The 20,577-nt window shown below is 37.0% G+C and overlaps 1 protein-coding gene across 18 annotated transcripts in view; it reads right to left on the bottom strand.

Annotated features, from left to right (window-relative positions):
- Positions 1 to 20,577, bottom strand: part of Nckap5 (NCK associated protein 5) — a 915,317-nt gene that overhangs the window by 96,540 nt on the left and 798,200 nt on the right. For all 18 annotated transcript variants that reach the window (XR_002386357.2, XM_021236818.2, XM_087195889.1 and 15 more), the window contains one exon: positions 14,082 to 14,160. Coding sequence is in view for 17 of the 18 variants with exons in the window: in XM_021236818.2 (XP_021092477.2) it covers positions 14,082 to 14,160 (79 nt within the window). In the remaining variant the exon portion in view is untranslated. The remainder of the gene's footprint in view (positions 1 to 14,081; positions 14,161 to 20,577) is intronic.

The raw sequence follows: 20,577 nt of genomic DNA, 5'->3' as shown, positions 1-20,577 counted from the left end.
CAAGCTGAAGACCAGGAGGACTGATGAAGACCTGGAGGCCAGCAGGCTGAAGACCCAGGAAAAATCAAGGTTTCAGTGTGAGTTCAAAGGCTGGAAAAAATACCCCGTGCTCCTTGGAAGGCAGGCAGGAAATTCTCTTACTGAAGGGTGAAGTGGAGGTGTCAGCCTTTTTATTCTATTCTGGCCTACAACATTAAGGAGAGCAAACTGCTTTACTCAGTCTACCAATTTAAAAGTTAATTGCATCCCAAAACACTCACACTGAAACACTCAGAGCAATGTTGGAACAAATATCTATGTACCCCACAAACTATTTCAGTTGACACAAAATTAAGAATTACAAGAATTAAGGAGCTAATGTTTATGGCACACAGAAATGATTAAAGAGCCAAAATAAGAGGAAAGAATTTTCTAACTCATTTAACATAATTTTCATACATCCTTTAAATAAACACAGGATGAAAGATGAACTCAGTGATGGCTACCCTGGCAATGCTGCTCCTCCCCCTCCAACCCCTGCCTCCAGACTTAAGAGACTATATTACTTAGGAATGAAATTATTATTTTAAAGTTGCTTCCCACATACATTTCTAATGCAGATGTCTCAAATCTTGTAGAAACAGACTGAGAGTAATCCTAAATCTGTTTCTCTGATGAGGCAAATGAGGCTTAAAGGAGAAGACATAGCTCATCTAGGGTTAGAATGTTTGGAAAACATTTTAAGAACTCAAGTGTATGGTTCTCCCTTCTCTGTTCTTAGCACACATTGGAACTTCCACATATAGAAATGATGGATATCATGATTGATGGAAGAGCTGGCTACAAAGCAGGCAGATGGAAAAGAACTTCAGGACGTGTATTCATAAAGGGAGAAATTCAGCAAGTGTTCCCATTAAGAGGTAGCTCACTTTTAGAGAGCCATGGCACGGGCTTTGGTTACAGCAGGTCCTTTGATAGCTGAGTAGCATGCTGGGCACTTCTGGTGGCCTGGCCACCTCCCCAACTTCTTACTACTGTGCACATACAGTTGCCAGTAACCACATCTCTTTGCCCAAAGGTAACAACCCCAAAAGAAACAGCCTAGCCCTAGATCAGCGATGCTGAACCTTTTAGAGACTGAATGCTCAAACTGCAAACCAAAACCCACTTGTTTATCAAGTGCCAACACTGCACTTAAACCTGAATACTGACATTTTACTTTAGAAAAAACATCTCATACAACTCATGATGTCATCGCAGAGAGGGTTCTGTGTGCCCACTGTGGCAAGTGTGCCATAAGTTTGCCACTACCAGATTAATCTGTGATGGGAGAAGGTGCTGAATACCCAGGTCTCTCATGCTCAAGTGGGAAAACTCTGAGACTTGGGTTCTACAACTCATACTTTCTCACAGGCTAAGCTTGTGTAATCACTCGCAGTAATGGTGAGGGCTGGTGACATGTGTATGTGTGTATGTGACTCATGCAGGTACACAAGGCCTTGTGTGCTGCTGTCTCTGTCTTGAAATTCTTAATAACTTTTGAATTAAGTTTCTGCACCTTGTTCTACACTGGGCTGTGCAAATCATATAGAAGGTCCTTGGTAGCTGGTGTGACAACATGCCTTTCATTAGCTAGTTTCCTATCTCTGACTGATGTCCCCTATCAGTCTTCCTGGTTCCTCCTGATAATTTAGTTGCCATTAAATATTTGTCACAGGGTTTACTGGGAAACTAAAAACTAGATTGTGGCAAATTTTATAATCTTGAAAACTATGTAAAGGTTTAAAACAAAGCTATTTCACTATTTTTACTAAAGGAAAACAATAAAGCTTATGGATTTAATGGTCACCAAAAACAAGGTCATGATTACATCATTTGTCATTACCATACCTAATTGAAATATCCAAGGAGTTTTGATAGGAAGCAATACTCAGATAAGCTTCCTGCCTCCTCTACATCACAGACCAAGTGCTCAGGTGAATCTAACATGCAAATAACTCTCTGTGTAAGTAGGGCAATAAACAGCAGCAGAGTTGACATTTAAATAACAGCTCTGCATGTCATCTGTTTTTAAGAAATTATTTGTCTTTGCTGGGATGTCAAGATGAAAAAATTCTTATAATTTAGGAACTAGGAAGGAAAATAGTTCTTGATCATTAACAATGATAGGATTCTCTGCAATCATCAGGTCTTTTGGTAGTTTCCAAGCATTATTTTTTAGGACAGGACAAGGAAAGTGGTCTTTTTGTAGAGTCTAATATCAGGGGAAGAGATAGAGCAATTCAATCTTCAACTAAATTTAAGAAAAAGATGTAAATAAAGATTTTGGCTCAAAATCAGGTCAGATGAGCCTATCAAATCCAGAGTCTCTGTACTCATCATTTTTATATCCCTAGGGTTCAGCACAATGCCTGGAAGGAAGTCAATGCCTAATAAATATTTAGTAGCTGAAGTGAACTTAGCTTATGGCTGGGCTTTGAGGTTTGAGCACCAGAGAATAAAAGTGACTCACTCTTACCTGTGGAGTAGATAGCATCTTTCCCATTAGTTCCTTCTTAGAGATTGGAACTTATCAAATGGACAGAATACCAGGGAAGGAGACAGCTCGGGAGGAAGAGAATGAAGGTATCAGATGAGCAGCAGGTCTGGGTGAGATGCTGCATGTGACTGCAGTCATGGCTCACATGTGTTAGTAGCCCATGGGGCATGTGATGCTTGAAGACCAGTTGCATGAACAGAAAGTTGTCTTAGGATTTTCTCCTCCTGTCTGAGGCTTACAGCTAGGAACTTCCATGACCAAATCCTTCTATCCTAAAGATGCTCTAGTCTTCCAAATGAATCCTGTCATAATGCTACAGTGAATTATGGGGCAAATGTGATACTTCAGTCTCTCTGTCAGTCAGAGAGATGACAGCAATGGCTATCAAGACTTTAAACAATCCCTCGTAATAACACTAACCACCACAGCAATAAAACAATAGCAATAATAAAACCCAAAAACAACAATAAAAACCAACACTTAAGTCACTGAGTGCACCTAGAGTTACATCACACACTCATATGCAAAAACACATTGAATGCTCTCAACAAAAACATCAACTGTTTCTGTTTTTTCCATTTGGCAGATGAGGGGATGGAGGCTCAAAGAAGTCAGGAATGACAGGTAGGTGGCAAAAGGGGAACTGGAGTGTTGGCCCAAATAACTGCAACACCCTGGGTTGCAATGGGAATGCTATCCAAAATGGAAAACTCCCAGAAAATACATGGTGGGAACATGACTGTCATGGACAAAGTCCCCCTCTCACTCAGAAAGAGCTGGATAAGTTTTGTGAGTTTTCTATTATACTCAGATCCTATAACTGAAACACTGTCTTCCCAAGAACCAAAGGAAGTGAGAACTCAACATGGTAATTTGAAGTCCAGGTAGTACACTCACTACCTAAAAGAATCTCAGAAGATTCACCCAGGAAAAACAAGACAAAGCAAAGCAAAGCAGAAAAAAACAAACCAGTACAGAGTATCTAGAACAAGTCATCTCTCTTGTGGCTGAGGAGCCACAGGCACTAAAAGATGAAATGTTTTGCACCAAGTCATAGATCCCAAAATATAGACTCCTCTCCCAGACCAACTTTTCATTACCACAGTACACTGCCTCCTATTTTTAAAAATCTAGCTAATGGTAACCCAGAATATGGGAACTATTTACAAAATACGTTACATAGGGAAAAAACTGACTTAAACACTTGTTTTGTAACAGAATTATATAGCAGAATTATGTCAATACTTTGACATCAGGGAAACATTTTGATGTCTAAGTAACAGTGAGGGAAAATGGCATCTTTGGAAATATAGTACATTTATTGGAAACAGTGTGGCTGATGCCTACTCCAAATATTTTCTTGCACATATTGAATTCTTTCCAAATAGGCTTTCAAGGTGCAACACAAGACCAAGTTTCAAATGGGCAGGAAGTCACCTTAAAGTATATTTCCCCTCACCTTGGGAGTTGACATAATCGAGTTACAGGAGAAAGTGTTTATCACGGTGGTATGAGAGTCTCTCTTCAAATTCCTCCTGCTTTTATAATCAAACAATGACATCTCCAGAGTATAGGTTTTAGCTACATAAGAAACATATTGGAAATTGATTCAGTGTTCCTGGCCTGGCTGAGACAGTGTTTTATAACCTGGTAACCCGTCAGCCTGTTCTCCCTCCTTCCTGAAAAGCTTTTAGCTATACCAGGGAGGCAAAGCAAAGATAAAGCAAACATTCTTTTATCTGATTCTGTGCAAAATGAGTGGAGCAGACACTGTACCAAGCGATAAGATGATGGCGAAATGACTCTTCTCACATTCTATCAATGGGCTGATGAAAGAAATTAAGACTGACACTGATAAGTTATTTTCTCAGGCACTACCAATTTCAAAAAAGGAGGATTTTTCTTTAGAAGCAGTAAGCCTGGTTGTGTGTCTTGACTCATTTTAAAAAGTACCCAAATCAGCTCTATGTTGTAATAGCCTTACTGAAAACTGACAGTTTTCCTTTCTCTTTACCTCATTCTCTTTTACTTGACACATCTTGTTTAAGGATCTGCTTAAGCCAAGAGCAGCCTGCTCCCAAGATTGCTTTCCTATTTGTTTACTGAGTCACAAGTGTTATTAAACAACTCAATTTTCATCTCCACCATTTGCCACAGCTCTCATCTAATCTGTCCTTCTAGCACCTTACTCCTTTCAAACTAATGCATTTTTTCAAACATGTCAGGCTTAATGGACACATCAGTGGGACTCCTGGTGGATTCTGACATATTTTATAAACACATATGAGACAATAACTATATGACTATATAATTATATGTGCTATAGAAGTAGTTATATATAGTATAACTAGTTATATAAGTGTATAACTCATATAAGTATATAATATAAAGTTATATACATATATAATTTTTATTGTTATATAGAGTATTTACATTTCTCTGTTCATCAATTCCTCTTGCATTTCAGATCTTCTTGGGATTTTTTTTATGACTGATGTTCACTTGTTTGAAGTCACTTTATTGAGGATCTAGTGAAAAGAATCCTCAGTTTTGTTGTTTTTGGTTTTGCTTTCGATGTCTTGACTACCTTTTCTCCTTTGTTGAAGCACAGTTTCCCCGAATACTTCTTTCTAGACTATTAATTAATTTGTCTAGCACCCTGAAGATTTAATTCCATCGTCTTCTGGCTTTCATTGTTGCCATAGAGAAGTTCACTGCCACTCTGTAACTGTCATTCTCTTATAGGTAATACTTACTTTCACTTTGTGTTAATATCTTTCTTTTACTTTTGGTGTTCTACATTTTCACTGAGATGTGCCTAAGCGCAGATTCATTATTATTTACCTTGCTTAGGACTAATTTGATTTTTTAATTTGTGGGTCAGCAACTTTCTTCAATTCTGCAAAATTCTCAGTCATTATCTATTTTAATATTATACCTACCCTATTTATTCTATTCTCTCCATCTGGAACTGCAGTCAGATATATGCTGATTTAGTTATCTTTTCCTCAAGATGTCTTAATTCCTTTTTCATATTATTTATCTCATTGTTTCTCTGTGATGCATTCTGTGTAATTTTTCAACTCCATTAGTAATTATCTCTTCAATTGTGATAAATATCTAACCAACTTCTACTTCTTAAGGGCCTATTTTGCCCTTTCTCAAATCTGATTGTTCATAACATTCTCCTTGATAGGTCTCCCACCACCTCAGCAGCTATTGTGTATTATGTATTATGTTCCTTTGTTAACTTTGATTTCCATTTTTGTTTATTTAGATATACCACTTTTATATTTTCTATTGGATAATTCCTAATTGTGCTGTCTTTTTAGGACTATTCTACTGAATGTTGTTTTTTTCTGGCTCTAAGAAGTCACTTTCCCCTAATGATTTTAGTGATTTTCTATTGTAAGTTAATTATCTTTGGAATTTTATTTGTATGTAAAGTTTAGAGTGGGCGCCTCAAAACAGCATGAGATGTGGGTTCTGCCAGACTTTAGGGAGCATTATGACCTAAGTGCGCATTTAAACTTTTCATTACGATAAATTTCAAAGATATTCAGTGTGATATATCCTCATTTATCCACTGCTTAGCTTAAAAATATCAACAGTTTTTTATTCTTGCTTTGTCTATATCCTATTATTCTCTGAAGTATGAAAAATAAAACTTGGACCATTTTAAAATTTCAAGCTGGGAGACTTAAGAAACATAAAGAAAGTTAGTTAGATCCCTGAGATATGTGAGTTAAACTGATGATTTGATCTTCCATGGAGACATTTTTTTTTCTGTTTTCCTTTTTCTCCCTACTAGAGTTAAGACTGAGTTAAGGCTGAAATCAAGTTTTGATCTTCAAAGTCTTTCTCTTACAGTGCAATCTTATAACTAATGCCTTTTGGAATCTAGCTTTAAATTACAGTAGGGGGTAGGGTGGTGTCTTTGATCTAATATTGCACGCTGGTCAGGCCAGTGGCTTTCATTATATCAAAAGTTTAGCTCTCTAACACCAGGCTCCAGGTAGGGCAATCAACTGCCCCAGTATGTCCAATAAAATCAAGAAAACAAGCAAATTGGGACAGTTATCCAAGTTTCAGGTCACCAGGGACAGACCAGAGGGCCTATGCCAACGCTGGTCATAACATTCTCCTTGATAGGTCTCCCACCACCTCAGCAGCTATTATGTATAGTAGCTGCCCTCTTCCTATGGTGCCTTGGCCCCTCCCCTGTGTGACATCATGCCAAGATGGTTGTTCCCACCCTGTTCCCGCCTAGAAAGTAACCTAATACTCGCTCACCTCCTACCACCTAGTGACATCATGGGCTCCTCCATTCCCTAGTCACTACCTCACTCAACCCCACCTCAGCCCCTACAAACCCCACCCCAGTCTCTATAAAAGACTCTCCCTGCCCCGGCCATGTTGCTTTTGTCTCTCCTTTGTTCAGAGACAGCCTGGCAGATCTATTCCCCTAATAAAGGCTTGTTGTGGCCTGGTCTGGTCTTGGTCTTCGGCCCTTTTACCTGACACTCCTGTCCCTATGAACAGAACTGAAGTTTTCTTGCTTTTCCTTGCCTTCTATGAGTTCCTTGTCTGCAGCTCAGCCATATTTTTAAGGAGCTGTGCAGAGTTTTATATTATATTCTATACTTCAAGGTATGACATTCTGTAAAAAGATTTTGAAATTCTTTAATTTGACATATTGCCAGATAAAACAAAGTCTCTGAAGACTTAATTTTTTTTTAGAACTGAGCCAACATTTAACAATATACCATGTCAAATAAAAATGTAGATTTTTGATTCTTATGAAAATAAAAAAGATTTGGCTACATAGGGGTATAGTCTAGGCTCATACAATCTGCCTCCCAAGGATGTTCATGTTCTCTCTTTTCCTCAAAGCCCCATCACTCACATTATGCACACATGTGCACTTCATGCTCAGCCCCTGCCACTCACTGACCCAAGGCCAAGGGTCCTGGTCTTTGAGAGCTGAAAGGTGATCAAAAAATAAATAGTCATCATTTGGAATACTTATTTAGTTTTATTTCACATCTACCAATGAATCTGGATTTGGATGAAGGCTCTACTGCATATCAGTCATACTGCTGAGCAAAGTACACAGCTTTTCAGAACATTCATTTCCTCAGATGACAATGGTGGACATAAAACCCAACTTGTAAGCTGGTATGAGGATAAAATAAGGCAATATACATAAAACATCTAGGCTAGTCAGTGCCCAGTGTATAGAAAGCTCTTAACAGACAGTATGTAGTAGTGCTGTACATATCATTGTTTTACTTCTTCCAGAACTTTCTGTCACCTGGGCAGCTTTCAGGATTTTGGCTTGAGGCACCCTCCTGTTCACCTTACTTTGACTGTCACCTATCCCTTACTATGCTGTACAGTGTAGACACATTCTTTAACTTGAAGTGAATTAATTAGTTGCCTTTTGAAAAATTGAGAGGTCTGTGCAAAAACAAGCCTCTAAATAGCTATTTCTCTAGCTTCATACTTTAGAGAAATAAGCCTTGGGAAAATGCAGAACAAAGGTGAAACTTATTTAAAGCATCCCACTGGTTACTTTTTTGGTGGTCCTTTCTCTTTCATAATACCCCATTGGACAGTGCATCTGCCTCTGGCCCTGATAGCTCACTGATTTGTAGCCTGCACCCTTATCTTTTCTAAATGGCAACTCTTCCCTCTTACACTTCTCAGTTTCCTGGTAGGGAAATATTCCTGCCCTAGAACTTGTTCTTTGAGGGTCTTGTGCACGTTCAACTGAGAAATGCATTGCTGTTATTAGCCAATGATGCTTGGCATGGTCCCTCCAGAGACCATCTGTATCCTGTCAAGTAACAGGAAGGGCCTCAATCAAGTCACTATTGGGTGGGACATTCAGAAAGGTCTGGAAAAACTGGAAGGGGAGTTCTTTCTGGGCAAGGAGTCCTTTAACAGCCTTTAAATATTTCCAGCTGCCGATCATTTTACATGAGTTCATCACTATTGAGCAGAGCACCCGAAACTGTCATGAGGTTAATGACTAAAACATGTGGTTGGTCTAAGGCTAAATAAGGGAAAATGAAGTTTTTTCTTAAAAAAAAAAAATCTAAATGTAAACATCATAGCAATTGGATAACCAGTTCTTATGAGACTGATCTTTAAAAAAAATCTCCATAGTTTGTATGCTGTCTATAAAATTCCAATATTTAAGTTTGGTTTTCAAGGTCCCCCCTATCTAGTCTTATCTGAAGCCCAACTCTATTTTTACCTCATCCTCAAAATATAGCCTGTGCTTTAGCCAAGCTGGTCTCTTGCTAATTGCCCTCCTTCACAGTGTGCCAAGCTCCCTCCTACCTCCAGATCTTTGCTGACATTGCTTCTCTGGATTTGAAGAGACCTCTCTCCTGCTGATGAAATTCTGCTCCTTAGGACAGTGTTTCCCAAACTTTGCTGCACATTAGAATCACCTGGGAATCCTTAAGAAATACCAAGGCCTGGCTCCCAAACTGATATATTCTGATTTAACTTTCACAGGGTGTGACTTGGGCAAAAGCATTTTTAAAGTCATCCTTAGTGATTCTGATGGGTAGGAAGTTTTGGGAATTACTGGCCTGAATGATAAAATGACAAATGCTTGTAAACGTCACCCTTTTTTTCCTTACGGATAATCATCAATGCTCCCAGCTCTACCAAAGCTCTGCATACATCTTTATATGTATGCACATAAGATAGAGAACACCTCTACCTTATCAGCGATCACACTGTATTCAAACTATCTGTGTGGTTCTCTGTCTTCCTAATAGACTGCTGTCTAGAGGGTAGATATTATGTCTTATTTACCTCAGTATCCCCAGTATCTGACACAGGCTATGGCTTGTAGAAGTGCTCAATATAGTTTACTGAACAAAATTGAATTTAACTTTCTGGTGCAATCTATGGAGGTCAATATTTTATAGGAAGAACAAAGCTATACTTTTAACAGTTAAGTCTATAATTCTCTAGCTAGTGAAAAAACAGAGGGAAGGAGTCACAGACATACAGACATATCCGTCAAAGCCTTGCACAGTGATTACCTCTTGACAGGAAGAAGAAAGCAGGAGCACGTGGACAGATGATTAACCAAAAGAACTGGCACCAAAAGAATGAGAAAGGAGGAGGAACGTAAGGCTTGGTACATGGGGACACTAAGTGAATGGAGATTAATATTATTATTTCCAGTTGTTGGTGAAAAGGAACTATATGGTCCTGTTTCCATGGGACTAATTTCAGGAATTTACATTTCAGAGTCCTTTTACAAGATGCAAAGCTGTCCCTTTGGGGTTTGTCCTGAGTAGTCAGTTATAAAAGGGCCAATTCAGTGCACAGTGGAAATGACCTTGCCCAAACTACCCTACAGTACCTCTTAGGTGTCACTTTGTATGTTTAGAAAAATCCAAAAGAGAAATCATCCTGGGACATACTGATTTGGGATCTGAATCATAATAAAACACACCATCATATTCCCACCCTCTAGCACTATTATCTAAGTAGTTTTCAGTATGCTGCTCGTCTTTCAAACTTTACAAACTTAAGTTGTAACAGAGCACATTGTTATTTTCCACCTACATTTTATGTTTATCTTCAGTAGCTCTCTTGACCCACAATCAGGCCTGAATATGTCAGTGGAGTATTCAAACTGTAACATTTGACTCAAACAGTTCTCTATTGAAAAGCTGTGAATAGTCAAGGCAACTTTCTGGGATGTGATTGAATTTTATTTTCAAGAGAAATGCCATGGCCTCTACATTAAATTTCTCAACGTTCTTCAAATTTTCTCAGAGGGGAAAATTAGTAATATTCTTGAAATAAGACACACATTTATCAAGGACTTTTAATTGATTGGCAGCTATAGTACTAGAAGCCCTGCTGTCCTATTGGTTTAAATTTAGAGGAAGGAAAATTCTAGATGTGTTGTATTTCATAAAAGATTTATTTGAATCTGTACATACTTTGTTGCTAACCAAGTATTTATTTATAAATATAGCAGTGGCAAATTAATCAAAGTTAAATACACTTTCTCAAAGTTATTCAAGGTTAATTGTCTAAATAGAGAATCTTAAAAGTTCAGATTATGCAAAACAGAAACTAAGTATTTCATTGAAATTAATTACATATTTCCTAACAATGCTCCAAATTTATTTTCCTCGACTTTCTTAAATGATATAGAAAATCTGTTTGTATTCCTTCAGTACAAGTCAGCTTGTACTGAAAGTTCCATGTGCTGGAGGGGACAGCCTTTGTCCCTGGTATTCCAAATCACCTCTATTTGGCTCAACATAGCTTTGTCTCAGTTTTAGCCTGAAGGCAGCACTTTTCTTGTGCACTGCTTCTTAGGCTGTTCATTATCTGAGGTAGGCTTGATCCTATCCCTTCTTTCTCACCCCATAATTTGCACAAACAAACATCTGAGTGACTGAAACTTACAGCTCCCAAGGATTCTTCTTAACTAGAAGTAAAACTCTGTCTTTATTAGGGAATTATGTTTCATGCTTATCATTGGCTGATGTTTTCAATACTAGACAATGGTATTTGAATTTCTACTAATCATTTAACCCTAGTAGATAATATAATATAAAGGATGAATCTATTATAGTTAAATAGCAAGAAAGAAAAGTTAGAAATATGGCAGTTGTGATCATTTGCATTCATACTTCTCTCATATTAGTCCAGTCATTTGCTTGTTGCTTATTAGGACAAAAGTGTGACATTTATTAGGACAATTTTAAAGACCAAAACCTAGTGGTATTTTTACTTAATTCATAAGTCTTGAATTTAAATATAGAACAACAGGTTTAGTTAACAATATATTGCAATTAACTTTTGGTTAAACATTTTGATTAAATGAACATGATTACCCAGAGAAATATAAACATTTAGATTCACAATTTTCCTGATTATTTTTCTCTGTCAAAGACATCAGTTGATATACTTTTTTTCTCTTTTGGTACCAGGAATCAAACTCAGGGCCTTGCCCTTGCCAGGCAGGTGCTGCATCACTAAGCTACATCCCTGGATGAGTTGATATTTGGTTGAAAGAACAGACTTCAATTTGCTCAGGTGAAAATATTATATTATGGTTATAAAGTATTGTGAGCATATATGATTAATAGTTTGCTTGGATACACTGAAGAACATGGGATTACTAGGGTGCAAATGCATGTTCTCAGCCATTCTTGTGAAACAATGATAAATAACCACCTGACTTTGATTAGTTGCATACAGTCTTTAAAAGAAGAACTTTAAAAATGGCAATCATATTGACTGGCTAGCTCAACTCTCTTTTTACTGCTACTTCATGTAATAGAGATTAGAGAGCAATGTATTTCTCCAGCATCCTTTTCAGGAAGATGACTGTGTGATCCATTTCTCATCAAGTACATGTTAGGTGGAGCCTATGGTGGGGGGTGAATTCTGCAGAGCTTTTACTTTTTTCCTTATACTTTTTGTCCCATACGGGAATGAGAGGCCTAGAGTGGCAGGAATCAACTCACAGCTAAAGGCAACAAACACAGGAGAAAAGACAACATGGTAATGATGCTTAAGTAGAGAGATAAAATGAACCAAGGCTTCTGACAACATTATTGAGCTGATGAACACCTCTTTTTTTTAGTTTGAGACTTAATAATATAGGATAATTACATGATTTTATTAGTTAAGTAATGGTTTTTCAGGTTTCTGTTTGTTTACTTGTGTCCAGTGCTTTTTTGTGTGTGTTTTTGAGACAGGGTCTCGCTATTAGTTCAGGCTGGCCTTGAACGCATGACAATCTTCCTGCCTCAACTTCCCAAGTGCTAGGATTACAGGTATACACCACCACACCTGACCCAGTGCATCTTATCTGTGTAGTTTCTATAACTTTGAGGAGGTAAGTCTACAATGATCTGAAAGCCAGCCAATTCATTGCCACAAACATGACCTAAATTTACTTTTAGTAATCTAAAGCAGTGCTGTTCAACAGAAGGATAACAAAGGAAAGAAAGGTTCATGTAGAGCATATAGAATACATGGCCAGTCAAAATCTTCCTACAGCAACTTAGGAACTAAAACTTTAACACTATGCTCCTTTAATTAATTTAAGTTGAAATAGCCACATGTGGCTAATGGCTATCATAGCAAACAGCACAGATCTAAAAAAGTGCTAGGCTATTAAAATATTTAGATTACTGTAGTTCTTTTGAACAAAATCTCTGCCTTTATGTTATTTAACAGGCTCAAGAACACCACATTACAGAAAAATGATGACTCAGCGCGACTTCACATACCATCATGGTTGAAGGCTATTAAACAATATTTAACGTGTATAGTAGCTAAGTACACAAAACTGATACCAATTTCAGCATTTCACATTGACAACTATAATAAAGGATGTCTTCTTGGAATAATAATCTTATTCAGACTACACTCATTCAGCTATTTAAGATTTTTGTATTCCCAATTACAAATGAAAAGAGTAATAATAGTTTTCCAGTCTCAGTACACTGTGGGGTAACAAAAACTCGGTGAGATAAACTGTAAATTATAGATTGCAGAAGACTGTGGGGTATGCTAGAAAGTGAGCCAAAAGTGTACCAACATGGCACTAAGAGCCATGGGGTGCCAAAGGTTAGCAACAAAAGATACTCCAGTGAAAGGCAAGAGCAATGGACACTGATTGTACCAGAAACCAGCAAGGCTGCTATGTCCTGGAAAACGGTATTCAACACTATCTGCTACATTCAGATATGATTTAGAGCAGTAATTCTATCATCCCTTGGCATCTCATGTAAAGGCAAACAATCAGTGTGCTCACATTCCCAGGTAGTTTTATAATCTGAAGAAGACTAATTCTACAAACATCCAAGGTAGCCTAGAGGTGTTAAAATTATCACTTCTTCAATCTCCTGAGACAAGGATCATAGTTCCTCATAACTCACGCATTGTGGCTACCTCTCAGCTGCAAAAGGTCAGTCAAGTCCTTTTGCATTGAATTCCTTTTTGCCTGGTGCTATACTTGACAAATGGAACTTAATTCAGAGACAGGTCTAACTATTCTTGGGACTCTAAAAAGAAATGATGAAGAAAATAAGCTTAAGATTTTGCCAAGGCATATTTGCTTATTCTATTTGGTTCTATCTGTAAAACACACACAATTTTGAAAATGCTCAATTTAAGAAAGCCATCATTCAACATTTCTAACCAATAGGTATTTGCTGCTTCTTAAAACAACTATAGAAATTGGATCCATTCAGAATTGATTTTCTCCTCAGAAACAAATTATTAATAGTCAGTGTCATTTTTACTTTATGCTGACAAGTACTAACTTCTCATCAGTTCTCACTGCATTCCTTGGCAAATACCTATGTTTTCTTCATAAGTACTATTTTGACCCACTTTTTAAATGGTATTGGCCAATATCTAAGGGATAAAGCTAAACAAGCTCAGTCCTGATTGATGGATGCATAAGGCATGGTCTCTAGGAATGTACCGTGTCTGAAAGTTCCATGCAGAAAACATCTCACAGTTAAAGATATCTCAAGAAATGAATTTTTACCTATGACATGGTTCTGAAATGCAGAATCTGTGATTGTATCTTCTTCATCCTCTTGTGTGTTTTCATTGGCCTCTTTCACCTGTACCAACAAGAAAATACTGGAAGTTCTTATTCATTTTATTAAAAAGATCTTTTGCAATCCACAGAACAATGGTACATTCTATAACAAATGTGTAGGGTATAAATGTGTCCATGTATATACATGTATGAGTACAGGAATGTATTTATGTGTGCATATCATTCTACTTTTCCTCACTTTACCATTTGGATTCATTACATTTTAATTACAAGTCTATATTTTTAGAAAAATAACCCCAGGTTTGAATGAGAGGATTTATAAGGTATGGAATTCTACACAAGATTTTAGAGATGACTGCTCTGATTTTTAAAGCTTAATGGAGTTAGTAACACAGGACTTTTGGAAAAATTAATGCCTGAGAAGGTATAATTCCTCCAGACTCTGAAACTTCCACCATAAATTATTTTAATAAGGATAAAGACATATACTTAGATCTCCTAACACTTTCCTAGAATGTAACTCTCTAAGAAAATGATTTTGTTCATTTTTTCCACCATGAAACTAGGTAACTGTGATGTGCACTCAGGGAACTGGAGGAGGGAGACATTTTTTCTAGACATTTTACATTAGAAGCATTCTACTTAAATCTCAGCTGAAATCTCCAGGCATTGGACCACTTATCCTCAAATAGAGCTCTAGAGAAAGTTTCATGAAGTCACAATTTTTCACAGATCAGAATTCTAAGGTCCAGGAAGTTCCCTTAAAGTGGCCATACGTGTAGTAAGTAGCAACACTGGCATGAAAATCTGCCCCCTACTTTCCAATTAAGGAGCAGGGATAATGTCAATATCAACAATACCAATCAAGATTAAAACTCCTACATGCTTGTGTAAACTCTTTACATGAAGGACCTCATAATCCTCCCAGCAATGGTATGGGGTAGGTGCTATTGTCTGCACAAGGGGATGCGCCCAAAGCAGCAGAGAAGATAAGTAACTGTCCAAGTGGTGGAGCTGAGATTCAAACACAGCAAGCATCCATATCTGCGTTCATCGGGGAGGAATTTGGGAGTTTTCCAATTTCCACTTTACTGTGCTTGTATGGATTCAGACTCACTATTAATACAGGTGAGGTCCTTTGAGGAATGACCCTACATAGCTCTTTTAAAATACATTCTGGCTGGTCACTTGGGCAGCCAGTAATAATGCTGTGAACTGTGCAATGCAATGAGTCCTGCTCAGGCACATTCGTCAGGGGCTGTCAGTGGCTTTGCTTAGAGGCTAGAGTTGAATAAGAAGAAACCATTATTTTAGACATGCAATGTAGAAATTCAGACAGTCGCATACTGACCTTGAGCTGGATTTAGCTTTCTACTTTTTACCTCCTATTTTTCACACTTAATGGGATAAGACCAATTATTTACATTTTATGACTGCAATTCCAATAGTAGAATGCAGCTGATGCTTAATCTGTACTGTGCTGATAGCTAGAAGATGACAGACACAGGAGGGGATGTAGACAGCTACCTTAGCCCTTACAAAGAAAGACTGTTAAGGGCTCAGGATCCAGCAGCCATGACTTACCACTTTCATTCCCATTAGCTCTCTGCTCTGTGGGCATTTCCCTGTTGGTTAGCACCTCTATAGGAAGAGAAAGAATGAAAGAATAGAGAAAAAAAGGCTTCATCCATTCTAACTAATCCTGTCAGTGTATAGTCATGGACAGCAGAGAAGAAAAGCCCTATGAACATAAATAAGTGAGGCTGCTTATTTGCCTTCCAAGCTTCACTTAGTTCAGAGATCTGCTTGTGGCAAGGCTACAAAAACCCCTCTGAGGAAGGGGGATCCTCCAAATACTTTAATTTCTATTAACAAGCCTCTAGGAGCCTTCTGTCTTCATTTATAGAAACATCAAGGAATCATTATCTTTATTTCCTTTCAGCTCTTATGGCAAGCTGTTCACATTTTCCCTCACCTGTTAATATAAAATATTTTCTTTTGTTTGTGCTAAATTTACCCATTTTAAACTTGCAAGGGTGTTCCGGTAAACTGTTGGAATTAGGTGAATTATCATCTCTGTAAGCCTGTGAAATTTGAATGTAAAGAACCAAAATATTAAGAAATAGTTCTCCTAAAGGAAAAGAGACTCAGAGAAGGAGAATTGGAGATCAGTATAAAGTCACAAAGGACTTTAGTTTTAGAATGGACACTCTTGATCCCCATTCACTGTTGTATTCAATTTTTTAGAGTACCCCAGAATGCTGCAGCTATCCTTTCCAGATGTTCCTAAGAGCTCTTATATTTTTCCTAGACTTGTCACACTAAAAACAATCTACTTAAATCTCAGCTGGAACTCCTCAGGGACTGGATCACTTAGCCTCAAATGGAACGCTAGAGAAAGCCTCATAAAGTTAACAGTATTTTACAGATCAGAATTCTGAGGTCCAAGAAATTCCCTTAAGGTGGGCACACATATGATATGTGGCAACACTGGTGTGGAAACCTGTCTGACAATTAGATATGCAGGCAATATTTGAAGTGTTAATAAATTACAGTACTTACTGTCAGCTCCTTTCAGAACCTTTCTAGGGCTTTAGGAGCTTAAGGGTAAATGATAAATGTGGCTTTTGGGGATTCATTGAAGAACTCAGCTATCTGGGCTGGCTGACCCCTCAGAGGCAGATGGCCTATTGGGGCGGGCGTATGTTGAATTTGAAAGCCCAGGAAGCAACATCTGTAAGGAAATGGAAAATGGGGGATTGACCTAGAATGCTATACTCCTAAATTCTAATTATCCACACAAATAAATCTCAAAGTAAAGTGGTGAATACTTTTTTAAAAATTCATTTGCCTATGGAAATAAGGGGCATAATTTATTTTGGCAGCAGATCCCCCTTGCTAATTATATTTTTCACAGGATTAAATTTAAATTAACTTTTATTCCTGATCATGCAGCTGGGATGTGAGAATCTTCCTGGGGGGTAAAGGCTGCTAGGTCAAGAGTTTTCCAAAGACAAGCAGAAATGGGACATCTCCTCCTGATACAGAAAATGCAAGAGTGGCCATTAAACCAAGACAGCTGGAAAGTGGCTCAGAAAAGGTGGCGGCGGGGGGGGGGGCGGCGGGGGTAGACATTTATAACTTTTTCAGTCATTGCTATGGCAGAAACAGATCCAAATCAACGTCAGCAATGTACCACTTGATAAGAAGTAGCAAGTGAGCCAACAACTACTTGCTATTTTCTGTTTAAGTCTGTTGTCAGTACTTCATCTTCCAGCAATGTCTTTTGTGTCTCTGCAGTTGTGGCTAAGAACTGCTCCAAATACCAGTCTATCACAAGCAACCATTAAATATTGCTACATCCATCATATTCTCATATTCTGTTAACTCTTACCATGAGGAAGGGTGGGAAGAAATGAGCTTACAAAAGATACATAAAGGAAAAGGGAGAAGATAATACACCACTGTGATATATATATATAGAATTTCATAATTAAACTCCATGTTTAGAGACAACCTTCATTTGAATTTTGTACATATTTCTCCTCTGAACCACCATAAGAGTAATGGCTTTCCAAGAAAATAAAATTTTTCATGCCCAATTTCACCTAGAAGGAAAAGAAGGAACCAATCTACATGAGATAGAGAATGATTCTGTGAGGGAAAAGTAGAAGGCCTAATTTCTGGAAAAGTAAGACATTTAGAAAACTTTGCAAAAGGATGTCAAAATATGCATGCTTCTTGTGAGCAGCAGAACAGCATTTAGAACAGACTCGTTCAATTAGAGATGTTGAAATTGTAACATTCTCTACAACCTAATAAGATGATAACAATTTGTGTAATTATTGTACTATTTTCTGCTATTTCACCACCAGAGTACCATTTTAATGAGATAGCATCTGATGATTTTACTTGCAGATGTGATTTTTTTCAGACTATGTGATATTTGGTTGAAGAGAATACCCATAATTTAAATTAAAATACCCATATTAAAATGGCCATCTCTCTCCCATGCATGATGAAAGTATATGATCTCTTTAATTCTGTGACTTTTTAATTTTTGTCCAGTGGTATTAAATAGAAGCCTGGAGCTGTCTTCTTTTGACACTTTCCATTTCAGAAAATTATCTCAATCCAGAGGAAAGAAGAACTTACAATCTATAGCAAGCAGTGCGCACCTCTCTCTGACTTAATGCAGAGACAATCTTTCTAGGGGATGTCTTTCCCCCTCTTTTAATCAAACTGTATAAAATCATTGTAAGTACAATGTAACATGGCCCTTGGTCTAAATTACACAAAAATTAGAGTTAAGTGATTCATAAATGATGGCAGAAATGGGTACATAAACCTTTAATTACGGTTCTAAAAAGAGAAAGAATCAACTCTATAAAATGTTACTGGGGTATCTCAACAACATTAAAAATGCACTTACTACTGAGAAAAATGGTTTACTACGTAAAGGAATTTGTTATGTATGGAACTAATCTTCCTATCATCACTGTACATCAAATTAATTAAAAAGCTGTAGAACTCTCATGACTAAATATAACCTTAGTCTATAAAGGGCAAGGAATTCTGGTATGTTATGTCATAATGGCTGGGAATTTTAGTTTTATTCAGGAAAAAAAAGTATGATATCTAATGTATTATATACAGCTATTGTTTCAATACAAAATAAATGCAACAGTATGAGAAAAATTCTTTCCAACATACTTTAAAATAAGCAGAGAACACATTTACCTTACGTCCTAGTTGGGGAGAATTCTCTTAAACCCTGAATTTTAAAAGGTTCACTCATAGGTATTCACATCATAAGCTATGGTATCAGAATACATCTTATTTTGCATCTAATCTTCTTCCTATATAGGCTGATAACACATAATAAATGGATTTTTACTGCTATTCTGCACTAGTCTCAAAGGAGACTATAACAATGTCCTTTCTGAAATTAGTAATTTTAGCCCAATCCACACTGATGATTATGGACATGAAACAAAAACACACTGCATTTTACATTTTTTTAAAAAGGACTAGTTGGTCATCTATCCAGGTTGCTAATATTCCTCTTTATGGAAAAGCTTCTCAGCATGACTAATTCCCTCTTGAAGCTAACTAGAAATATTAGCATATTCCTATTGATTATGCATTTTTGGGGTGGTTGGGGAGTCTATACTTCCCAGAAAATAATGAATGTTTCTTGCAGATATTCCAGAAAGACCAAAGGACCCTTATTATTACTCTGTGAAAGACTGCAGACTAGAGAGGTAAAACATGGTAAATTACTTTAGCATTAGGTAGTAATAAGAAAGTAAAAATGAAATTGTAAAAGGCAACACAGGGTCTTTTGGTTTGGTGCTTCTGTACAGTGAAGATACACCTTAAGCTGTCAGAACCATACTAAATGGGGTGTAGTTAAATGGAGTGCCTCTGATAAGCGCTCTACCAGGCTATCGAAGTTTTCCATCAGCTAGATTGAATTTCTGGCATATTGCACATTTCCACACGTTCCTTTTCTCTCTTGCTTTTCAGTGACACTATAAGGGCAGGCTTAGATATGCTTATAATTTGTGGTTTTATAATGCAGAGAATATCTATGTTTTCAAAGAAGTAATGATAATGTGGAAGCCAAGAGCAAAAAGGGATGAAAAAGTAAAAACTTTTGCAATGAACATAGTCTGCTTATGACTTTAGAGAGTTTGAGAGAAAGGCCTGATAGCTGTTTGGAGTCAAGACTTATTTGAGTAAAAACAACTAAAATGTGCAATTTTCTCAAATTAAACTGTACCTGTGAAACTCTAATCCAAGGAATGCTAAGTACCAATAAATGATTATAATAATTAATAACTAATAATTCCAATCATGATTACTTAGAATTTCCTAGAACCTTATCAGAAAAAATGCATAATTACCTCATATTTCAAGTTTTCCCTCTGAAAATGGTAGCAGATACTTACTACATTTCTTAACCTCGTTAATAGTGTATAAAAAGAAATGGGCATGGTAAATTCTGTACAGAAAATTTTCTTGGTTTATGCGGTTTAAAACTTACTAAAGGAAACAATGAATGCCATAAAATCAATTATATAAGCATATGATGAATTTTAAAGCAACTAAGTGCAATTGAAAAATAATTACCTGAAGCTAGCATGTCCTAGGGAAATATAAAAGTGCTCGCTTATTTATTTATTTATTTATTCACTTATTTATTTATTTATTTATTTATTGTTACGCTGTTTTTTCAGTGCAGGGGATGGGAGCCATGGTGTTGTGCTCTAACACTGAGCTACATCCCCAACCTACTAACTATATATTTGTGTATATATATGTATATATATATGTGTATATATATGTGTATATATATGTATATATATGTGTATATATATGTGTATATATGTATATATATGTGTGTATATATATGTGTATATATATGTATATATATATTTTTGTTTGTTTGTTTGTTTTTGATACTGGGGGTCAA

Source organism: Heterocephalus glaber, unplaced genomic scaffold (genome assembly GCF_053883595.1).
Source record: "Heterocephalus glaber isolate CG9 unplaced genomic scaffold, H.glaber_assembly_v1.0 deba00000347, whole genome shotgun sequence".
NCBI classification, from domain to species: Eukaryota; Metazoa; Chordata; class Mammalia; order Rodentia; family Bathyergidae; genus Heterocephalus; species Heterocephalus glaber.
This window is presented reverse-complemented; position numbering and strand designations above follow the sequence as displayed.